A 22,443-nucleotide genomic window follows, 5' to 3' on the forward strand; every position below is an offset into this window, starting at 1 on the left:
CAAGACTTACCCAGTTGAGTTTATTTTATCATAATTTGGGTTTTAAAAAAACCAAGTGCTTTATTGCATTACTTAAAACATTTCTTTCTTAAACTCTCATCCACAAAGTCCTATCACTTGTAAATAGCTTAACCAGGTTATAGACCATTCTTCCATTAGACTGAGGACTTATTAAATGAAATATTTAATAGATGAAGAAAAAAAATATTTTAAAACAGTATTTATTGGCTCTAAAGTACAAACTTCCAAAAACCAGTATGCATAGCCTTTTTATATTTTAATATGGTGATTTATTAATTTAAATGCACTTTTAGGGGGTGAAATTTGTTGTCTTGGTTTTTGGTTTTTTGCTAAAGTTAATAATTATACAAACAGTTTCCTTGGCCAGGCTTTTTGGCTGCTCAGCCTGCTTAGTGTAGAGAGCATTTTGTTTCCTTGCCTTGAGAAAGGATTTATTAACACAGAAGAAAATGTTAGATTGTCCTGATGAAGAAGCTTTCGTGTTTGCAACTTCCTCTTAAGAGAATAAATTCTTAGTAGCAAAGTTTACTTTGAAACAAAATTATGTTAACAATATATATGTATATATTCATATCTATAACAAATGTATATGAGTTAGAAAAGAAGAAAAATTGCCTTTTAGGCATAGGCATAAAAGAAATAAGACATACCATAATTCCTTATTAAAAATAAACTCTTTGCAGGGAAGAATAAAATTTCTCATGTCTCTTAAACATCATTTTAAAATGTCAAAACTGAAATTGAAAATGTAGTACAGTTTAGGGAAAACCCTCAGTATTTCTATTTTATTTCTACTATAGAGGTAGCCATCTCTCAAGTTTTAGCAATTTGTCTAAAATTTATCAGCTAAAAAATATTCTAAAGTTTTCTCACATATTCAGTGTAAAATATACTTAACCTTATGTGTTTTTTTGGGCAAAATCCACCAAGGTTCTGATCTTGTTCATGAGATCCTTGATGGAATCTAGCCCTATCCTCTTCCTAAACAGTTGCTTTGGAATTATTTGATGATGATGATGATGATGATGTGAGTGCAAGTCAGTATTGCAGATGTGGTTTGACCAGCTCAAAATACCATGATGTGAATATTTTTGTAGTGCTTACTACCATTAGTACTTAGAAATGTTATGGTAGTATTTCATTTAGCCTTGTCACCCACAAGGGTCATAAACCTTTGGTCCAATCTTTTTTATTTGAACTGTTACAAACAAGTCTCTCTACATCTGTATTTGTGCATTTGAAACTCAGATTTAGTACATTATACTTACTCTGTTGTTTCTATTTCAGATCTTTCTCACCTTTTGAAATTATTTAAAACTAGTTTTTTTATTTTATATATTTTTATATCATTTTTCACTTTTGCTCAATATGCATTTTCACCTTGGTTACAGTCCCCATATAATTCCCACCCTCCTTGTTTTTTTTTGTGTTTTTTTTTTTTTTTAAAGATTGATTTATTTATTTATACAAGTACTGGGTACAGTCAGAAGCACAGGAGGGTGAGAGAATTCACCAGAGCCAGAGCGGGCAATAGAATAGTCAGACTGACGAAATACACTGATGAGGGGAGCAAGCAGGCGCCACAGGAGAGGTCTGTCTTGTCATGTGGGACCCTAGCCTTAGGCCAGGGATTTAACCAGCGCTGCAGAGGCTGCAGGCAGCTTCTTCACAGCCCAACGCTGGTCCCCACCTCCCTTGTTTTGATCCTACTCCCTTCACCCCCTTCCCCCCCCCCAGTGTGTCTCTGGTTTATAGTTGCTTGTTGATTTTGATTTTTACCTTATTATAATTAATCTTTTCCTGGTCCTTTATTTAGGTTTTCTAAATTCCTGCTATGACTGAGACCATCCTAAAGTAGTTTTTCTGACAGATTTAAACCTAGTGAATTTTCATTCTGAAAATAAACCATTATAAACTGCCTGGAAGAATTTTTTTCACATCTAACAAAATAGTTGATTTCAAAATAACATGGTCCTCATTTTCTTTCCTGGTCGTAAAATCATAAAGTTTTTATTTTGTCTTCGTGAGAAATAAGAAAGCTTTCAGTTTAAAAGTGTTTGTAGTACCCTGGTGTGAAGACAGCACTGAACTAATTCAGAAGGTTCAGGATGTAGTTTCTACAATTTGGTTAACGCTGAGCAAATCATTACATTTTAATCAATAAAATGATGATTAATGTTGATATGAAGTCATGAAAATTCTTAGAGAACTATAAATGTCAAAATATGTAGGAGATTTGATTATATAACATTAAATATTTTAAAATAACAAAGCTATTAAATATCTTGTTCAAAGTAGATGCCAGAGCTGTTTTATGAATGTGGGTCAAACAATTTTATTTCAGTGAAAAATTCTGTAGTAGATACTTTTCAAAATTTTTTCCTCATTTTTAAGTTTTGTATACAGTGAAGAATATTTTAATAGGTATGCTCATTTCTCACTATGTGTTAGCGATGAAGAGATTTAGTAATTTTTTTGTGTTAAGAATATTCCTTGACTATGATAAATTTCATTAGAATAGCATATTGGCCCATGGGTTCATTTATAAATGATAAAATATGCCTACCTTATCAAGTTTCATCATTTTCATCATTTACATGTGTGGGAAAGGCTCTGGAAAAATTTCTTAACTTCTCAGAGTCCCAGAGAACTTCTCACGTATAAAATGGGAATAGTAGTAGTGTCTACTTTATCATGTGGATTAAATGAAGCAGTAATGCTTGTAAAGCTCATCATGTAGTGTCTGGAATATAGTAAACATTTCAGTATTGGTATTCACTTTGATCTGAAAGTACATATATGTGTAATGTTCTTTTTATTATTACTTTCATAGTAGTATCAAAAGTATATTGGCCAAGAAGGCAAATACATTTTTAAAAAATGAACTATGAACACTTTGGCAATACTGCTGACTTTTTCCTACCTATATTGAATTTTTTCAGATGAGAAATATTTCATAGATTGTATATCCTGAAGATGAAACATAGATTCTGATTTAAGGTGGTTAAGATGGATCTTTCTTCCCCACCACCTTTGCCTGTTTCCTAATTAATATATGTTGGTTTCCGAAGTTTACCTGTTAACCATTTATTATACCATGGTTTATGTCCTTTATGATGTGCAGATAGGATGTAACAGGAAATTGAGGCAACAAGATAAAAGCTGGAAAAGGCAGGCATGACTTTGTCCTAGGCTTTCATGTTACTTTGGGGTATAAGTTTTCCTGGTGAATATGAGACTAAACTTCCAAGAAATACAGACTTCCTGAGTTAAAAATCTTGGCCTTATCACTTTTAGCTGTGTCAACTCAAAATTATTAAGCCTCAGGTTTTTTTCATTTGTTAAAATTTTGATAATAGCTTACCTTTATAGGATGTTAAATGGTTAAATGGGGTGTGATGCTTGAAAATATCATTGTGTATCTATATATATTAAATTTTCAATAAATGATAACTGTTGTGAGTCTTAAACACTTGAACTTTAAGAAAAAACTATTTTCATCCATTTAAATTTCCCTGTATTACCTTGCAAATTAATAATTCCCAGCAATTGGTGTATTTGTTTCCAAATTAAATAAGATTTTTGACACTTGCCTGCTACTTTCTATTCATTGATGTACTTGATGTCTAGCAAATTTACCTTCATACAATTTTCAAATACACTCATATGTATACATACATTCATTTAGAAAGTGCTTAATCAGCCTTTAGCAGAGTAGCAAGTTGTGCTTACGTTTTTGTTCTAATGTGCTAAAATTCAAATCAGTACAATAATTTCTAGTACAAATATTAGCTTAGTAAAATGTTAATATTCTGATACTTCAATATATTAGTTAATTTGGTGGCATTTGTTACATTATCACTGAATATGGAGATATTTTTGTAATTCTTACTGTCAGATGAAATGAGACATAGAATAACTTTTGAGAAGACAAGATTTTAAAAATGTATTATGTTTTGGGCGTATTCTCTTAAGTAAGTATAAATAGCTTGTCAGTAAGTTAAAAGGTAGTACTAAACCTAGGTATTTTAGATTTTGTTCACATTATAAATCTCAACCTTGTCAGAAAATTATAATCTGTGATTCTTGTTAACTCTCTCTTTACCAGTTTGTCACTCAAACCCTATCAGAAGGTTGGTTTGAATTGGTTGGCCTTGGTACACAAACATGGACTTAATGGCATTTTGGCAGATGAAATGGTAAGTACTAGTATTGTATTACTAGACTTTGTCATAAAAAGGTATCTTTACTATCATAAAGAAATGAAAGTTTCCTTTAATCCTGTCATTTACTGTTCTTAGTTGTGTTTTTTAGCCCCTGTCATTCCTCTGTTTTTCATTGCTATCTTAGCTCTAGCATCCTCACTCCCCCCACCCCAATAAAAATTGGCTTATTGTCTTTCTATCAAAGTAGTAAATATATGAGTTTAAAAATTAGACGTTTTATGCATACATTGTGCAAAGAAGTTGTAAAAAATATATAAAATAAAATAAAAATGCTCACAAAATATATATAGAGAGAGATTTTCACCTAAATAAATTTAACCAAAGCTCAAGTAAATAATGTTCCTGAAATTCCTGGAAAACATTAATCACTATGTAGATATTAATAAAATCCTGACCAGCAATCTTTTTTTTTCCCCTGGAAATTGTTTTCTTCTCGATTGGCATGTTGCAGAATTATCCTTCTCCTCTTGCAGGCACTACCCCCATGGAGCAACTAGATTTTATAATGTGCTTACCTATGAGTCGTAAGAATGCATTTGCAATTTTAACAAACACTTAATGCCATTTATATTATGTGCCTAGTACTATAGTGTTACAGGAAGATACTTTCAAAGAATCTATTATTTCACTTTTTGTGCAAATTCAATGTAGTAGATTATTTATACAAAAATAATTGAAGAATAAAAATCAAGAAGTTATACATTCCCTCAAGTGCTGTATCCACATTCAAAATAATTATTCCTTAAATGGAATTTTTTAAATTAAAACTTGTAAATAGAAAGCTAAAAAAAGAAAAAGTAAAAATTAGACATTTTATAAAAATAGAAAAAAAAAAAACAGAATCACCCATAATTCCCCATCCTAAAACAAGAAGTTTTTTTGTTTTTTGGAGTTTTTTTTGGTGGGACCCTCGCCAGTGGCCGGGGAACAGACTGTCGCCACAGAGGCTGCGGGCAGCCTTGCAGCCCAGTGCTCAACTGCTGCGCCACCAGGGGAGGCCCAACAAGAAGTGTTTTTGATACATATCTTTCTAGATTAATTTTTTTGTGCAGGTCTTTTGCATATATACATACATGTAAAGCGAGCACCAAAGGAACTTGACTTTTAACCTTACCTTCCTTTGCCTAGTTATACTTTTTAAAAGTGTTTATTAAAAATGAGTCATATTTAACTGAGAAATATTTATTGAATGCGTATGTGTTTCACTGTGTATTAGATTTCCAAAATAAAAATGAACAAAGATAACTTGTTCTGTAGTTAGCTTCCAGTAATCCTTAGTAACCTGAAGACTTTCCCTATATAAACATAAATACATTAAAATACAGATCCTGCTTTAATCTGATAGGAAAGTGAATAAAATAAGATTTGAAAAGATAATAGAAATAAGGTGTGGCATATACAGTAGTTTCAGTTGTGGAAGACTGAATTTGGGTATCAGTTCTAGGTTTTGGGTACTAACTGCCTGTCATGGGTTCTCTGATCGTTCCCAAGAGACTTACTCTCTCATAGCCAGTCTTCTGTATCATAAAATTATATCTCTTGGGAATAAACCTAACCAAAGAGGTAAAGGAACACTGTTGAAAGAAATAGAAGAAGACACAAGAAATGGAAATATATTCCCTGCTCATGGATTGGAAGAATTAACATTATCAAAATGGCCATCCTACCTAAAGCAATTTACAGATTCAATGCTATTCCAATAAAAATTTCAATGACATTCTTCAAAGAAATAGAACAAATATTGATGAAATTCATATGGAGCCACCAAAAACCCCAAAGAGCCAAAGCTCTCCTGAAAAAAAAAGAAGGGAATAGAGGTATCACACACCCAGATTTCAAACTATACTACAAAGCCATAATAATCAAAACTGCATGGTATTGGAACAAGAAGAGAAACACGGACCAATGGAACCGACTAGAAAAATCCAGAAATAAACCCACAGATTTACGGTCAACTAATCTTTGACAAAGGAGCAAAGAATATGCAATGGAGCAAAGAAAGTTTGTTCAATAAATGGTGCTGGGAAAACTGGGTTGCTACATGCAAAAGAATGAAGCTTGACTACTATCTCACATCATACACAAAAACCAACTCAAAATGGATTAAAGAACTAGACATAAGACCTGAAACCACAAAATATATAGGAGAAAATATAGGTGAAACACTACGTGACATACACCTCCACAACATCTTTAAAGACACATCACCCAAAGCAGTGATAGTGAAGGCAAAGATAAACAGCTGGGACTACATCAAATTAAAGAGCTTCTGTACAGCAAAAGAGACAGTAACCAAAACAAAGAGACGCCCCACCCACTGGGAGAAAATTTTCACACACAACACTAATGATGAATGACTGATCTCAAAAATATACGAAGAGCTGAAGAGACTCAACAAAAACAAAATAATCCAGTGCAAAAAATGGGCAGAAGAGCTAAAATGGACCTTCTCCAAAGAGGAAATGCAAATGGCCAATAGGCATATGAAAAAATGTTCAATGTCACTTGCAATCAGGAAAATGCAAATCAAAACTACTATGAGATACCATCTTACACCAGTGAGAATGGCACATATTAAAAAAAACTAGCTACAACAAATGTTGGCGAGGATGTGGAGAAAAAGGAACTCTCCTGCACTGCTGGTGGGAGTGCAAACTGGCCCAACCACTATGGAAAGCTGTGTGGAGATTCCTCAACCTGCTAAAGATGGAGCTTCCATATGATCCAGCAATTCCACTCCCAGGTATTTACCCAAAGGACACAGAATCATTAATTCCAAAGGGTACCAGCACCCCTATGTTTATAGCAGCACTATTTACAATAGCTAAGCTATGGAAACAACCCAAATGCCCCAACATAGATGACTGGATCAAGAAGATGTGGTACATGTACACAATGGAATATTACTCAGCAATCAAAAAAGATAAACCCATGCAATTTGCAGCAACATGGATGGAGCTAGAAGGGATCATGCTCAGCAAAATAAGCCAGAAAGAAAAAGAAAAATACTAGATGGTCTCACTCATAGCAGGAATTTAGAAAACCTAAATAAGGGACCAGGAAAAAGACTAATTATAATAAAGTAAAAATCAAAATCAACAAGCAACTATAAACCAGAGATACACTATGGTGGGGGTGGGAGGGAGGAGGGATTAGGATCAAAATAAGGGGGTTGGGAATTGTATGGGGAATATAACCAAGATGAAAATGCATACATTGTGTAAAAATTTTAAAATATTGTAAAAAAATATAAAATAAAATTTAAAAGAATATTATATCTGGTATCAAATCAGATACATTATGCAAAACTTTTTATTACTTGTAAAGTACAGTATTTATGATAGGTTAGTATCTTATCTACTAGGGCTACCATAACAAAATAATAAAAACTCAGTGACTTAAACAAAAAATAATTTTGTCACAGTTCTGGAGACTGAAAGCATAAGATCACCATATTGCAAATTTGGTTTTGCGTGAGGCCTTTATCCTTGATTTGCAAATGACTGTCTTTTTGCTGTGTCCTCCCTTGGCTTTTTTTCAGTGCAGACACATCCCTGGTATTTCTTTGGGTACATACCCCCTTGTAACCACATTTAACCTTAATTACCTCCTTTAAGACCCTATCTACAAATATAGTCAGTGATGTTTACGGTGTCAGCAGATGAATTTTGGGGTGAGGGAGGACGACTGGTCAGTTAATAAAAAACAGTGCCATTTTTATTTATAATTTATAAATGTCTCTTTATGACTTGTAATTTATTTACTTATAATTCATTTATAATATACTTACAGTGAAACGCATTAACAGTCAGTTTAATGACTTTTTATATAATCAGACACCCATGTGACTATTCAGATCAACAATTCCATCACCCAGGAAAGTTTCCTATTAGTCCTTTTCAGTCATCACTCTTCTTATGCCTGTCACCATAATTTTTTTCTAATTTCAGCCCTTACCATAAGTGGAAAAATGGAGCATAAATTATGTTTGTTGGATGCAATATAAAATTATGGAGATTCATCAGTGCTCTTACATGTATCAGTACTTTGTTCCTTTTTTAAATGTAATTATATTTTATATATAGTTTATATCATTCTTCCTTTTTTGTACAATGTATGCTTTCTCTTCTCAGCTGTAGTCCCCACAAAATTCCCACCACCAATTCACCTGTGCACCATAACCAAAGTCCCTAGTGTAAGAATACATTCCCTCCACTGTTTTGATCCCTTATCCTCCCCCTCCCCTGCAGAGTGTCTGATTAATAGTTGCCTGTTAAGTTTGTTTTTTAATTTATTATTTTTTTTCTTGGTCCCTTATCTGGTTCCCCTACATTCATTACTTCTATAAGTGAAACCACTTTCTGGCTTATTTCTTTCTGGCTTATTTCACTGAGCATAATCCCTTTCAGCTCCATCCATATTGCTGTAAATGGCATGAGTTTATCATTTTTGATTGCTGAATAGTATCCCATTGGTATATATACTACTACTTCTTGATCCAGTTATCTATTTTTGGGCATTTGCATAGTTTCCATATCTCACCTATAATAAATAGTGCGGCAATAAACATAGGAAAACAGGTATCCTTTTGAATTAATGTTTTTGTGTTCTTTGGGTAGATTCCTAGGAGTGGAATTGCTGGGTCATATGGTAGCTGCATTTGTAATAGTTTGAGGAGCCTCCACACAGCTTTCTATAGTGGTTGGACCAGTTTGCATTCCTACCAACAGTGTAGGAGAGTTCCTTTTTTTCTCCACATCCTCACCAACATCTATTGATTCCTGTTTTTTAATATGTGCCTTTCTGGATGGTGTAAGGTGGTATCTCATTGTGGTTTTTATTTGCATTTTCCTGATTATAAGGGATGTTGAACATTTTTTCATATACCTGTTGGCCATTTGCATTTCCTCTTTAGAGGAGTGTTTTTTTTTAGCTCTTCTGCCCATTTATTGACTGGATTGTTTACTTTGTTTTAATTGAGCTGTGTGAGCTCTTTTTAGATCTTTGTGAGCAGTCCCTTATCAGTAGCATTGTTTGTAAAAATATTTTCCCAATCAGTAGGATGTCTCTTTGTTTTGATTAATGTCTCTTTTGCTGTACAGAAGCTTTTTACTTTGATGTAGTCCCAGCTGTTCATCTTTTCCTTTACTTTCTTTGCTTTGGGGCATGTTTATTTAAAGGTATTACTGAGATGTATGTCATGTAGTGTTTTGCCTGTATTTTCTTCTATATCTTTTAACAGTTTTAACAGTGTGCCTTATATCCAAGTATTCAATTCATTTTGAGTTGGTTTTTGTGCATGGTGTGAGGTTGTAGTCTAGCTTCATTTTTCACATGTAGCAGTCCAGTTTTTCCCCTCACCATTTATTGAACAAACTGTCCTTGTTCCATTGCATATTCTTTGTTCCTTTGTCAAAGATTAGTTGTCAATAAATATGTGGGTTTATTTCTGGATTTTCTGTTCAATTCCATTGGTCTGTGTTGTCTGTTTTTGTTCCAGTACCATAGAGTTTTAATTATTATGGCTTTGTAGTATAGTTTGAAGTCTGGGGGTATGATACCTCCATTCTCCTTTTTGGTCAGGATTGCTTTTGCTATTCAAGGTTTTTTGTGTTTCCATATGAATTTCATCAATATTTGTTCTATCTCTTTGAAGAATGTCATTAAAATTTTTATTGGTACAGCATTGAATCTGTAAATTGCTTTCAGTAGGATAGCCGTTTTAATGTTAATTTTTCAGGCCATGAGCAGGGGATGTCTTTCCATTTCTTTGGTCTTCTTCTATTTATTTTAACTAACTTTTATAATTTTCTTTGTATTGGTTCTTCACCTCTTTTGTTAGGTTTATATCCAGGTATTTGATATTTTTTTTGTTTGTTTCAATTATAAAAGGGATGATTTTCTTGATTTCTTCTTCATAGTGATTGTTTGCACATAGGAAGGCTTATTTTTGTGTGTTGATTTTGTATCCTGCTGCTTTACTAAACTGGTTGATATTTTGATTAGTTTTTCTGTGGAGTTTTTGGGGTTCTCTATGTATATTATGTAATCTGCAAATAGTGATAGTTTTACTTCTTCTTTCCCTATTTGGATTCCTTGTATTTCTTTCTCTTGTCTTACTGCTGTGGCTAGGACTTCAAGTATTATATTGAAAAGCAATGGTGAGAGTGGATATCCTTGTCTTGTTCCAGATCTTAAGGAAAAGGCTTTCAGCTTTTCACCATTGAGAATTATGGGTTCGTTGTATATGGCCATTATGTTAAGGTATGTTCCTTCTATCACAAGAATTTCGCAGGCCTTCATAATAAATGGATGTTGAACTTTGTTGAATGCTTTTTTAGCATTTATTGATATGATCATTTATTTTTATTTTTATCTTTGTTGATGTGTTGGATTACATTATTTGATCTTTGGATGTTGAACCATCCTGTGCCCCTGGAATAAATACCACTTGGTTATAGTGAATTATCTTTTTGATGCATTGTTGGATTCTGTTGGATAGGATTTTTGAGGATTTTTGCGTCAGTGTCCAGTAGAGAAATTGACTTGTAGTTGTGCTTGTTCAGTTTTGATATTAGTATAATGTTGGCTTTATAAAACATATCTGGTAGTATTTCTTCCTTCTCAATTTTTTGGAAGAGTTTGTGTAGGATAGGCACTAGTTTGTTTCTGAACATTTGGTAGAATTCATTTATGAAGTCGTCTGGTCCTGGGCTTTTATTTTGGGAGAGTATTTTGATTACTGTTTCAATTTCACTGCTTGTAATTGGTCTATTTAGGTATACCATTTCCTCTTTATCTAGCTTTGGATGATTATATCGTTCTTGGAATTTGTCCATCTCTTTTACATTGTTATACTTTTTGCATACAACTGCTCATAGTAATCTCTGATTATTCTTTAGATTTCTGCTGTCTGTTGTAGTTGCTCCTCTACCATTTATGATCCTATTTATTTGTGCTTGCTTCTGTTTTTGTTTTTGTTTGTTTGTTTGTTTTTTCTTCGTGGGCCTGGCTAGAGGTTTGTCTATTTTGTTTATTTTTTTATAGAACCAACTTTTGGTTTTATTGATCTTTTGGTTTGTAGTTTTAACTTCTTTCATTTATTTCTGCTTTTGTTAGGGGGAAAAGGATGTCCCAAAGCAAATTCCATACCGGCTTTGTGGACTCCACCCCCACCCCAGGTCAAAGCCAAAGACACTGGGAACTCCAAATCCCATCACCACCAAAGGGAAGGTGGCTGGGACCTGAGGGTGGGGTTAAGCAGCCAGGTGGATACAAAAGGCAGACACGTGGGCTTTGGGGTCTCTCCATTTTTGGGCTCTCGGCCAGCTCGCAGCGTCCGGCCAGCTCTGAGAGTGACTTTGGGTTTCCAGGTCGTCGGATCGGGTAGGACGCATTAAAGACTTTATTTCCCTATTTTCTCCCTGAGTTGTACATTTTCCTTATTTCTTTTTCTCTTGTAAATAAACCTTTTATTAACCCTTTTGTGTGTGTCTGTAGTAGAGTATTCATAAGTCCCTTTAAAGCGCGCGGGTGAGGACCCACAGCCAGGAACCCGTTTAATATCGGGGTATGGGATTTGGAGTTCCCAGTGTCTTTGGCTTTGACCTGGGGTGGGGGTGGAGTCCACAAAGCCTGTATGGAATTTGCTTTGGGACATCCTTTTCCCCCTAACACTTTGATTTTTATTATTTCCTTTCTTCTATTGGCTTTTGGGTTTTTTTGTTCTTTAACGTAGGAGATTATGTTGTTTCTTTGAATTTTTTCTTGTTTCTTGATGTGAACCTGCATTACTATATATTTTCCTCTTATAACTGCTTTTGCTGTGTCCCATACATTCTGGAGAGTTGTGCCTTCATTGTCATTCATCTGAAGGTATTTTTCAGTTTCTTCTTTGATCTCCTCTTTGATCCAGTGGTCTTCCAGTAGTGTGGGTTTCAATCTCCATGAGATAGGAACGTTCCTTGCTTTCTTGTCATAATTTATTTCTAGGTTTGATGGTTTTATCGTGAGAAAAGATAGTTGTACTGATTTTGATCTTAGTGTATCTGTTGATCTTGTGTCCCAGTATGTGATTGATCCTGGAGAATGAACCATGTGTACTTGAGGAAAATGTGTACACAGATTGTTTTGAGTGCAGTGTCCCATAGGTGTGGTGTTAAGCCCATGAGGTCTTGGTCCTTATTTAGAGCTCTAATGTCCTTGCTTATTTTTTGTCTCGTTGATCTGACCATTGGCAAGAGTGGTGTGTTGAAGTCTCCTACTACATATGTATTTTCTCAAATGTCTGTTTTTTAGAGATGATAGTAATTGTCTGATATATTTTAGTGCTCCTTCATTTGGTGAGTATATGTTGATGAATGTTATATCTTCTTGATGTATTGTCCCCTTTATCATAATGTAGTAACCATCTATTGTCTCTTTTTAGTTTTTTTTAGTTTGAACTCTGTTTTATCTGATAGCTGTTCCTGCCTTCTTTTTGGTCTATCTGCTTGTTTACTATCAATCTATGTTTATCTTTTGTAGTTAAACGTGTTTCCTATAGACAGCAAAACTGTCTGTTTTGCTGTTAAAAAGCAGTTCTGTTTTTCAATCCATCCTGCTATGCTGTCTTTTTATTGATGAGTTTAGTCCATTTACTTTTAGAGTTAATATTGATACATTGGCCATTTTGTTTGTCCTTTTGTGGTTCTATTCCTTACCTTATTCTGTTCTTCCTATTCATTTCTTTGTTGGTTTTGGCTTTTGGGTTTCTTGTCATGTTTTTTGGAGTAGGGGTTTCATAGTAATGAATTTCTGGAGATTTTGCTTATCTAAGAAGGTTTTTATTTTTCCTTCACAGAGGAAGGAGAGCTTTGTGGGGTAGAGTATTATTCTTGGTTTGAATTTGTTGACTTGGAGTTTGTCAAATGTCACTCCATTCTCTTCTTGCCTGTAGTGTATCTTTGGAGAAGTCTGATGTCAACCTAATTGGTTTTCCTTTATAGATTATCTGTTTCTTTGCCCTCATCAGTTTCATTATTTTTTCCTTGTCTTGGACTTTTAGAAATTTTACTGTTATGTGTCTTTCTGTAGTTTTTCTTTCATTGTGGTAATTTGTTGTTCTTCTAGCTTTCTGCATATATTTTCATCTCTTTCTTCATGCTTGGGAAATTCTCTTTAATTATCTCTAATAGTTTTTTGGTTCCTTTGTCCTCACTTTCTGGGATTCCTATGGCTCTTATATTTCCTTGCCTCATGGTGTCAGATACTCTCAAAGTGTTTCTTCATTCTTTTTATTTGTACTTCTCTTTCCTTTTCTTTTTTTTTTTTTTTTTTTTGGTTATTTTTATGTTTCTATCTTTGAGAGTACTGATTCCTTCTTCCATTTCTTCCATTCTATTTTCATGGCTTTCCCCTGAATTTTTGAGCTCCTCTGCTATTCTCTGGATTTCCTCCAGTTCCTTCACTGTCTTCCTCTGTTCATTGATTGTATTCTTACCTTTTTCTGCATTTTCTCTTAATCTTAATAGTTTTTATTATGGCCTTTATGAATTCTTTGTTAGGTGGAGATATTCTTCCGTGTCCATGTTTTCAGGTTCTGGAGGTTGACTTTCTGTGGTCTATTGTTCCCAGAAAGGCCTGCTTGAGCATTTGAAATTTCCTTCTTCCCATAGTTAGCCTTTGGCTTTGTTCTATTCATAGTGCCCCTGTACCGTTGGTCTTGCTCAGGCATAGATATGTCTGCCTAGTGTCTGAGCTGCTATGGCTGGACACACATCTGGGCGCACTTCTGTTATGGTAGGTGTTGTTCTGAGCTATGCCTTTCTGGCCCCCAGTGTAGGATGGTATCTGACATCTCAACCTGTGGTAGTCAAGAGTCTTGTGTGGAGTATTGCACCTCCAGACACACGCTGAAGCCAAGTCCACTGGGAGGTGCCTGCAGTGTGGATGGGATGTATTTCTCTGTTGAACTGCTAGATCCCTGGAGGTGTGTCTCAGAAGAATACCGGGATCAAAAGAATAAGGGGAGAAAGAAGGGATGAGAGGAGAGAGGAGGATAATACAGAAATGTAGAAGGAACAAAGGTAAGAGAAGAAGGAAGGAGCCAGATACGGGGAAGAGGAAAGAGGAGGAGGAGGGAATATAGCAGAAGGAGAAGAGAAACTAGTGATGGTAGCGTTGAAAAGGGGAGAAAGAAGAAAGAAGAATCAGAAAACAGAAATAATAGGGAGGGAAATGAATAATAGACAACCAACTGATCAATAAACAAACACCAAACAGATGGGGAGAGAATTGCGTCTCAGGACTCTTATAGTTTCCAGCGAGCTAGTGTTTGCTGTTTCAGTCTGGTCTGCTGGGGGCCACCTCTAAGAACTGAGTAGGATAGTCTTCCCAGGGAGGGTAGAAAAAGAGGGAAAAAATAACACACAAAAGGGCTTGGAATGAACTGCAGCTGTGGGTGTGGGAGGATCGGCACACCTTCTGGGCCCATGAGGTAGTTGGGTGAGTGATGAGTCTCTTGTAGCCTTTCTCACCTTAGGGCTTGGGACACCAAGAGGACCCCAGTGTAGGAATCAGCCCTATGAGGCTTTCCCTGATGTCCTTCCAGCTTAAGTGCTACCAGACCAGCGGGTTAAATGGTCCCACCAGTCTTCAGGTGGGGGAGAAGGAGGCACCACAGTAGAGTGACCGCCTCACAGCACTGCATGTCTGTGGGGAGGGCCCCACTTGCCCACTTTCATTGTCTAGATCCTTCAGATGTCTCAGGAGTCTCTTGGCTTCTTGTCTTCAAGCTTTTCCTTCCTTCTAGATGTAGTGGTCCAGCTTTGTGGGGAGGGGAGGGGGAGGGGAGAAGTGTTCCCATGATTTTCTCTCTTCCTTTCCCCCGTCTTTCCAAATTCCCTCAACAGTCTGAGTGAATCATAGGTGAAAGCTGTCCAGAGCATCCAGGTCCCGCCAGGATATTATTTCTCCCTATCAGATTATTTTTATGGGAGAATTTGATCCCAATATTCCTTCCCCGCCATGCTCACTCTCAAGTAGCTTGCTTCTTTTTATTGGTTTGCTAGTAGTCCAATATATAAATGGACTACAACTTGTTTATCCATTCTCATGTTAGGTTATTTATAGTGTTTAGCAGTTATAACCTACTGTGAACATTACTAGCCATCTTTTATTGGATGTAGGCACTCAGATCACTTGAATATGTTCTGAGGAGTCGAATTGCTGGGTTATAGAACAAGCTCTAATTAGTCATTGGAACATAGTTCTCTGTCCATCTAATATATAGTAAATATTTCCTTAATGTAAACAACTGCCAAAATTATATCCTTTCTATATATAATATATAATGTGTATCAAATATTAACTAACAATTAAGATCCATCCTGCTCATTTTAAAGTTAGTTATAATATCTTTGGGGATTATGATCAATTCTTTCTGTCTTTGAGATCTAAGAACATAGTAGAATTCTCAAAGAGTTGCTTTATGGGGAATCAAAAATAACCCAGAATTACTTCTTTTTCTGTTTTCCAAATTTCTGAATTTACTTTTAAGTTTCATATGTTGTCTTTTAAACTTTTAATTTTAGGGCCTAGGAAAAACTATTCAAGCCATTGCATTCTTGGCATACCTCTATCAAGAGAATAATAAAGGTCCTCATTTGATCGTTGTTCCAGCCTCAACTATAGGTTAGTAAATCTGTGGATAACCAGTAAATCTTTGGATAACCAACCATAATGTTATATATAAGAAGAAAAACTGTGTGTTGTGTGTGTGGTATTTCTTGGCTTGTGGAGGTGAAATATTAATATCTGTGGTCTCTATACTTTTTTCCCCCTTTGTGTATGTGATTTTGTTAATTGTATTGGCAATCTTTTAAAAGAAGATAATTTAAATACAAATTTAATTATTTGCCTTTTAAGTTATTATAGATCTAGGACCATTTGATAAAAGATCATTTGTTTTATTTTCATAGTACTTTTGAATTACTTAATGACTAATTTAAGAAAAACTAAGTGCTTTCAAATATATAATTAAAATTTTATTTGGTTATCCAGTAAGCAATTAATCCCCCTCAAATTACTGTTCCATTATTTCAGTTGGAGGTAGAATAGAGTAAGAGTATGTTTATATGTATTTAATAAAATATTTTAATAAATTGGAAGTTAATAGCCACCTTTAAATATAATGGTTTTAGTCCTCTGCCACCTCAAGACGTCAGGATCATTTTTATCATCAGATATAAAATTGCAAAGAGTCTATAATTTTTAAAATCAGCTTCTTTGAATAATTTCCTTATAGTACTTGTTAAACTATAGTTTTCATTTCACTGTACACATGTATCTCTTTATAGCAGATTCAAGTAATAATCTCTCTTTGGTTTCACAGATAACTGGTTAAGGGAAGTTAATTTATGGTGCCCCACTTTGAAGGTGCTCTGTTACTATGGTAAGAGGATATCCTTTTGCTCTAATTGTTAGAAATTTCTTTGAAATCCTAACAAAATAGAGTAATACCAACATGTGTGTATTTTTTAAAATTTTAGGTTCTCAGGAAGAACGTAAACAGATTAGATATAACATTCATAGTAAATATGAAGAATACAATGTAATTGTGACCACGTAAGTATTAAGAACAATTTTTTTTGAAAAAAGAATGTGTACAATCTCTAAATTTAAAAACAAAAAAGTTTTTAATAGTAGCAGTAATGTGAAAGAAGTTTATGCTGTGACCTGCAACAGGAATAATGGAATAACTTATGTTATAGATTCAGACATTTTATAGTTTGGTATATAAGACCAATAAAAGAATATTTTTTGCTAATTTATCAGCTGACTGACAGCAGTTATTAAAAGGTTTTGTCTACTTAATTGAAAACAGGGTCGTAACATTAAGAATCAGAATTTAAAGTAAAATTGAAGATAGCCCACCAAAATGATTTATATTTCTTACTCATGAGTAAGTATTAATATAGTGAAATCTTATTCTCAGTGAAAAATTGGAGTTAGAGTAGAAATAAGCATGGAAGTTATGTAAATAATCATTACATGGTAGTAACTCTTTGGCATAAATATTTAACAGAATGTTCTCATGCTACATTTATTGTATAAATTATTTCAAGCTTCACATAAGCTGTCAATACTTAGTTATGGGCCTCCCCGGTGGCACAGCGGTTGAGCGCTGGGTTGCAAAGCTGCCCGCGGCCTCTGTGGTGCCGGTTCGATCCCCAGCTGCTCCCAGGCCACCAGAAGAGGATCCCACATGGCGCGCAGACCTCTCCTGCTGCCCGCTGCTCCCCTCAGCAGTGTACTTCGGTCCTTCTGCCTGCTCTGCTCCCTGCTCTGGCTCTGGTGAATTCTCTCACCTTCCTGCGCTTCTGACTGTACCCAGTGCATGTATAAACAAAACAAACAAACAAACAAACAAATAAATAAATAAAACATGCCTCTATTAAAAAAAAAATATTATTCCTCTGTATTAACTTCTGTAACAGGCCAAGATTAAAAGAATTCATCCAAAATTTATGTTAATAGAATCCATTTTCATATGTAATCTTGAACTGCTAGCTATTAATTGATACATCTTGAATCTACTAGTTTAATACAATAGTAAATTATTAAGCTAGTTTAATAACATAATTTGTGTTCTAAACAAAAAGTCTTAGCTTTCTCTTTCTGTTGCTTCTTAAAATAGAACAGTTCGTGAAACAAATAGTAATAGTTGCAGATTTCGTATCATACTGAAATTGGCCTCTTCCTAAGTATGTAGAAAATGCCTATTAAATTTTCTTTTAACTACATATTGCAGCTTTCATAATTTGATTCTATGTATGTCAACAATTATTAGATACAACTACATTGGTATTTTTAACATCAGCTGTATATAGTGGTATTTTTTAAGACAGACTATTAGAAATGTGTAAAGAAAATCTTACAAAACATTAAATCTTCTTAGACTCTAGGCTTTTATTTATTTATTTTTTTTAAGTTTTTTTTTTTTATAGAGGCATGTTTATTTATTTATTTATTTGTTTGTTTGTTTTTGTTTATACATGCACTGGGTACAGTCAGAAGTGCGGGAGGGTGAGAGAATTCACCAGAGCCAGAGCGGGGAGCAGAGCAGACAGAAGGACCAAAGTACACTGCTGAGGGGAGCAGCGGGCGGCAGGAGAGGTCTGTGCGCCATGTGGGACCCTCCTCTGGTGGCCGGGGAGCAGCCGGGGATCGAACCGGCGCTGCAGAGGCTGTGGGCAGCTTCGCAACCCAGCGCTCAACCGCTGCGCCACCAGGGAGGCCCAGACTCTAGGCTTTTAAAGATGTGTAACCTTAGAAGTTTATTTTTCCTTTTTTGTAGGTATAATTGTGCAATCAGCAGTTCTGATGATCGTAGTCTATTTCGAAGACTGAAACTTAATTATGCCATTTTTGATGAGGGCCATATGTTGAAAAACATGGGCTCCATCCGCTACCAGCATCTTATGACAATCAATGTAAGAGTTTTCCATGAATTTTTACATTGAGTCTTTTAATGTATATAGTATTTTATATCAGATATCAACAAAATTTACCTCTAAGGGTCCAGAGAGTAAATATCTCATGCTTTGTAAGCCATTTAGCCTGACACTTGTTCTTTCCTTTTCTTTGAATATGTCTTTCTCATGAGCCATAGTTCACCAACCTGTTATATATAATGTTATAAATATAAAATATAATTTTCTTTTATTAACTCATAAAAGTAAATGAGGATACAGACACAAGTTGCCTACTTATGAAATCAGAAGTAAACTAATAAAATTTTACCCTCATTCACAGGCAAATAACCGCTTGCTACTCACAGGCACTCCAGTACAGAATAATCTGTTAGAACTCATGTCACTGTTGAATTTTGTTATGCCACACATGTTTAGTAGTAGCACCAGTGAAATACGAAGAATGTTTTCTTCTAAGACGGTAAGTATAAATTTACATTTTCTTCCAAATTTATGTTACTTTGTGTTTTATTTGTATCATGCTCTTATTTTCTTTTTTTTCACAGTGTTAGCTGCTATCCCTATACTTATATGAGGTGAGCTGTAGGCAGAATACAATGGGAAATAAATTGGTGATTTCTATAATTGTCCACAAGTTTTGTTTTTTAAAACCTCAATTTTAAGAGGAATGAATTTTAAATTAATGGAGTGGTAACATGTGATGTTGTCCATTGCATCTTATTAAAATTGGTCAGGTAGGGCCTCCCTGGTGGTGCAAGGGGTTAAGAAGCAACTTACGAAGCTATCCTCAGCCACTGCAGCACGAGTTCTATCTCTGGCCAGGGAGCTACCCATATGGTGCAAGAGACCTCTCCTGACTTGCCTGCTGCTCCCTTCAGCAGTGTACTTCAGTCAGTCCCCCTGTTCTGTTCCCCACTCTGTCTCTGGTGAATCCTCTTACAACCCCCCCCCCCACCTCTGGCTTGTACCCTAAAAATAAATCTTTATTAAAAAAAAATAAAATAGGGCCTCCCTGGTGGCACAGTCGGTTGAGCACAGTGCTGTGAAGCTGTCCACAGCCTCTGCAGCGCGAGTTTGATCCCGGCTGGCTGGGGAGAATCCCATATGGCACAGCAGACCACTCCTGTCTCGCCCACTGCTCCCCTCAGCAGTGTATTTCTGTTTTCTGCCTTTTCTGTTCCCTGCTCTGTTTCTGGTGAATCCTCTCACCCTCCTGTGCATCTGGCCTGTACCCCAGTTCTTGTATAAATAAAATAAATCTTTAAAAAATAAAATAAAATTGGTCAGGTAAATTAGCAGCTATTTCTATAGTCAAACTGTAGAACTGGGCAAAACTAGAATATCCAGAAAATTTTTAAACTGAAAACTACATTTTGAAATAAAAGTACATGAATGCAAAAATCACATTTTCTAAATGTTACAGTATTGACTCAGTTTAGAAGAAAAGTTCAGTTTTCTCTTGTTGCTTAAATAAATACAATATAGTCTTCAATAGCTCCCAAATTTTCTAGTATAGCAATGTTTATATAGATTGTTTACTCTTTCCTAAATCACAAGTGTTTTCTAAGAGTTTTCTGGTATTTTTCCACTGCAGATTAACTGCCTTTTTAAATGTCACTAATATGTTAGTGATTTACAATTCTTGAAATGACCTAGCACATCATGGGATATGAAGGACTTGTTTACATCGTAGAATACAATTCCACTCCTCTAATTTGTCAAAATGACCAAGTTTTGACTAGGAACTATCCCCCCTTTTGAACTATCCCTCCCTTTTGCATCATCTATACTAGCTTTCTTTGGGGGGCCATTTTCTACAAATAAATCCAACTTTTCTACCTCTCCTCCTTTTGCCTCATCCCCCATATTTTTATTTCATGTCAGTTTTCTAGGTAGTTAATAACTTATTAGTTACTGACTTTTGAATGCCAATATAGTGTACTCAAGTGCATTACCTCAACAGAATACATAATTACTTGTTATGAAATCTCAAATTACATAGGAGATTTAAGAAGTAATCCCAAATTCAGACATGACATTCCATGTATAATGAATTGAGTTTCTGTGAAACACAACTTTCATTATGGTGAGGGAGATTTTTGGGTTGTGCAATATTGTTTTGTGATTATTTCAATGAATAATTTCTAAAATACTTTTTTTATTTTACTTAGAAATCAGCTGATGAGCAAAGTATATATGAAAAGGAGAGAATAGCACACGCAAAACAAATTATAAAGCCGTTTATTCTCAGAAGAGTAAAAGAGGAGGTAATTCGTATCTGCATATCTTTGATTATGATTGTTTATTAAAAATTGATTTCCTTTTTATTTGAATTATATAAAACTGTTTTCTTTCCTCAGGTTCTCAAGCAACTGCCTCCCAAGAAAGATCGAATTGAGCTCTGTGCAATGTCAGAGAAGCAGGAACAACTCTATTTGGGTCTTTTCAACAGATTGAAAAAATCTATCAATAACATGGGTATAATCTGATATTCACAATTTTATGTGAAAAATAGTCCTTTACTGGGCCTGCATTTTATTTAGTCATATGGTAGTGGGATTTTCATATTTTAAAAATTAGTTAGAATTTGAAGATAAAATTTTTAGATTTTTAAGTTGATCTATATTTCAACAAACACCTATCAGTTGGATACTGTTTTTAATGTGTACTCTTTGGATCACAGAAAAAAACACAGAAATGTGCAATGTCATGATGCAATTGAGAAAAATGGCTAATCATCCTTTATTACATCGCCAATATTACACACCTGAAAAACTCAAGGAAATGTCTCAGCTTATGCTAAAGGTAAGTATTTTATAGTAAGCTAACTTTATTAACATTATTAACATTATTAAGCACTAAGTTTAATTGTTAAGCTAAAAATCAAACCTAATGAGTATGTTTTCCTTTTAACCACTTTTCCTTTTTTCCTTTTATATAATTTGGAGTATATGATAATCAAAGAGTGACTGATATCAGGAGTCAGTAAATGGAATTTAGAGCCAAATATAGCAATTTCTGTTTTCACAAATAAATTTTTTTTTCAAATATAGTATGCATACAAGAGCTGGGGTGTAGGCTAGAAGTGCAGGGGGGTGAGAGTATTCAGCAGAGATAGAGTGGGGAGCAGAACAGGCAGACTGATGAAATACACTGCTGAGGGGAGCAGTGGGTGAGACAGGAGAGGTCTGCTGTGCCATGTGAGTTACTCCCTGGCAGGGGATCAAACTCATGCTGCAGTGGCTGCTGATAGCTTCATAGTGCTGAGACTTAACCCCTTGCACCACCAGGTAGGCCCCCCTTCTTTCTTTCCTTACCCTTACCCTTCCTTTTTTTTTCCAGATATATTTTTATTCGGGTAACATTACTGTACAACACATTGTATGTGATTCAGAGGTATAGGACCCACCTACGCAGATAAATGTATATCACCACACCTGCCCCCAGCATACTCATAGTCCTCCATCATAGTTCATTGTGTATCTACCCCACTTATTTTTCCCCCTCCTTATCCCCATCTTGTAGCACAGTTCCACAGTCAAGATTTCTGGGGCTTGTTATTTGTTTGGTGTTGTCAGACTCTTTATTTTGTTCCTTTATATTCCATATATAGTGGAATTATCTGATATTTTGTCTTGCTGTCTTCTGACTTACTTTGCTTAGCAGTATCCCCTCCAGATCCATCATGTTACGTGACTGCTTTTCTTAACACACGGGCAAAG

The 22,443-nt window shown here is 35.1% G+C and overlaps 1 protein-coding gene across 4 annotated transcripts in view; it reads left to right on the forward strand.

Annotated features, from left to right (window-relative positions):
* The window catches only part of SMARCAD1 (SWI/SNF-related, matrix-associated actin-dependent regulator of chromatin, subfamily a, containing DEAD/H box 1), a 105,363-nt gene that overhangs the window by 70,469 nt on the left and 12,451 nt on the right, over positions 1 to 22,443 (forward strand). For all 4 annotated transcript variants that reach the window (XM_037530389.2, XM_054688224.1, XM_054688223.1 and 1 more), the window contains exons 11-19: positions 4,130 to 4,220; positions 15,821 to 15,920; positions 16,621 to 16,680; positions 16,778 to 16,853; positions 18,586 to 18,721; positions 19,044 to 19,181; positions 20,893 to 20,988; positions 21,082 to 21,199; positions 21,405 to 21,526. In XM_037530389.2, coding sequence (XP_037386286.1) covers positions 4,130 to 4,220; positions 15,821 to 15,920; positions 16,621 to 16,680; positions 16,778 to 16,853; positions 18,586 to 18,721; positions 19,044 to 19,181; positions 20,893 to 20,988; positions 21,082 to 21,199; positions 21,405 to 21,526 — 937 coding nt within the window. The remainder of the gene's footprint in view (positions 1 to 4,129; positions 4,221 to 15,820; positions 15,921 to 16,620; positions 16,681 to 16,777; positions 16,854 to 18,585; positions 18,722 to 19,043; positions 19,182 to 20,892; positions 20,989 to 21,081; positions 21,200 to 21,404; positions 21,527 to 22,443) is intronic.

The sequence above is a fragment of the Talpa occidentalis genome, unplaced genomic scaffold (assembly GCF_014898055.3).
Source record: "Talpa occidentalis isolate TD23 unplaced genomic scaffold, MPIMG_talOcc4v2.1 talOcc4.6, whole genome shotgun sequence".
Lineage (NCBI taxonomy): Eukaryota > Metazoa > Chordata > Mammalia > Eulipotyphla > Talpidae > Talpa > Talpa occidentalis.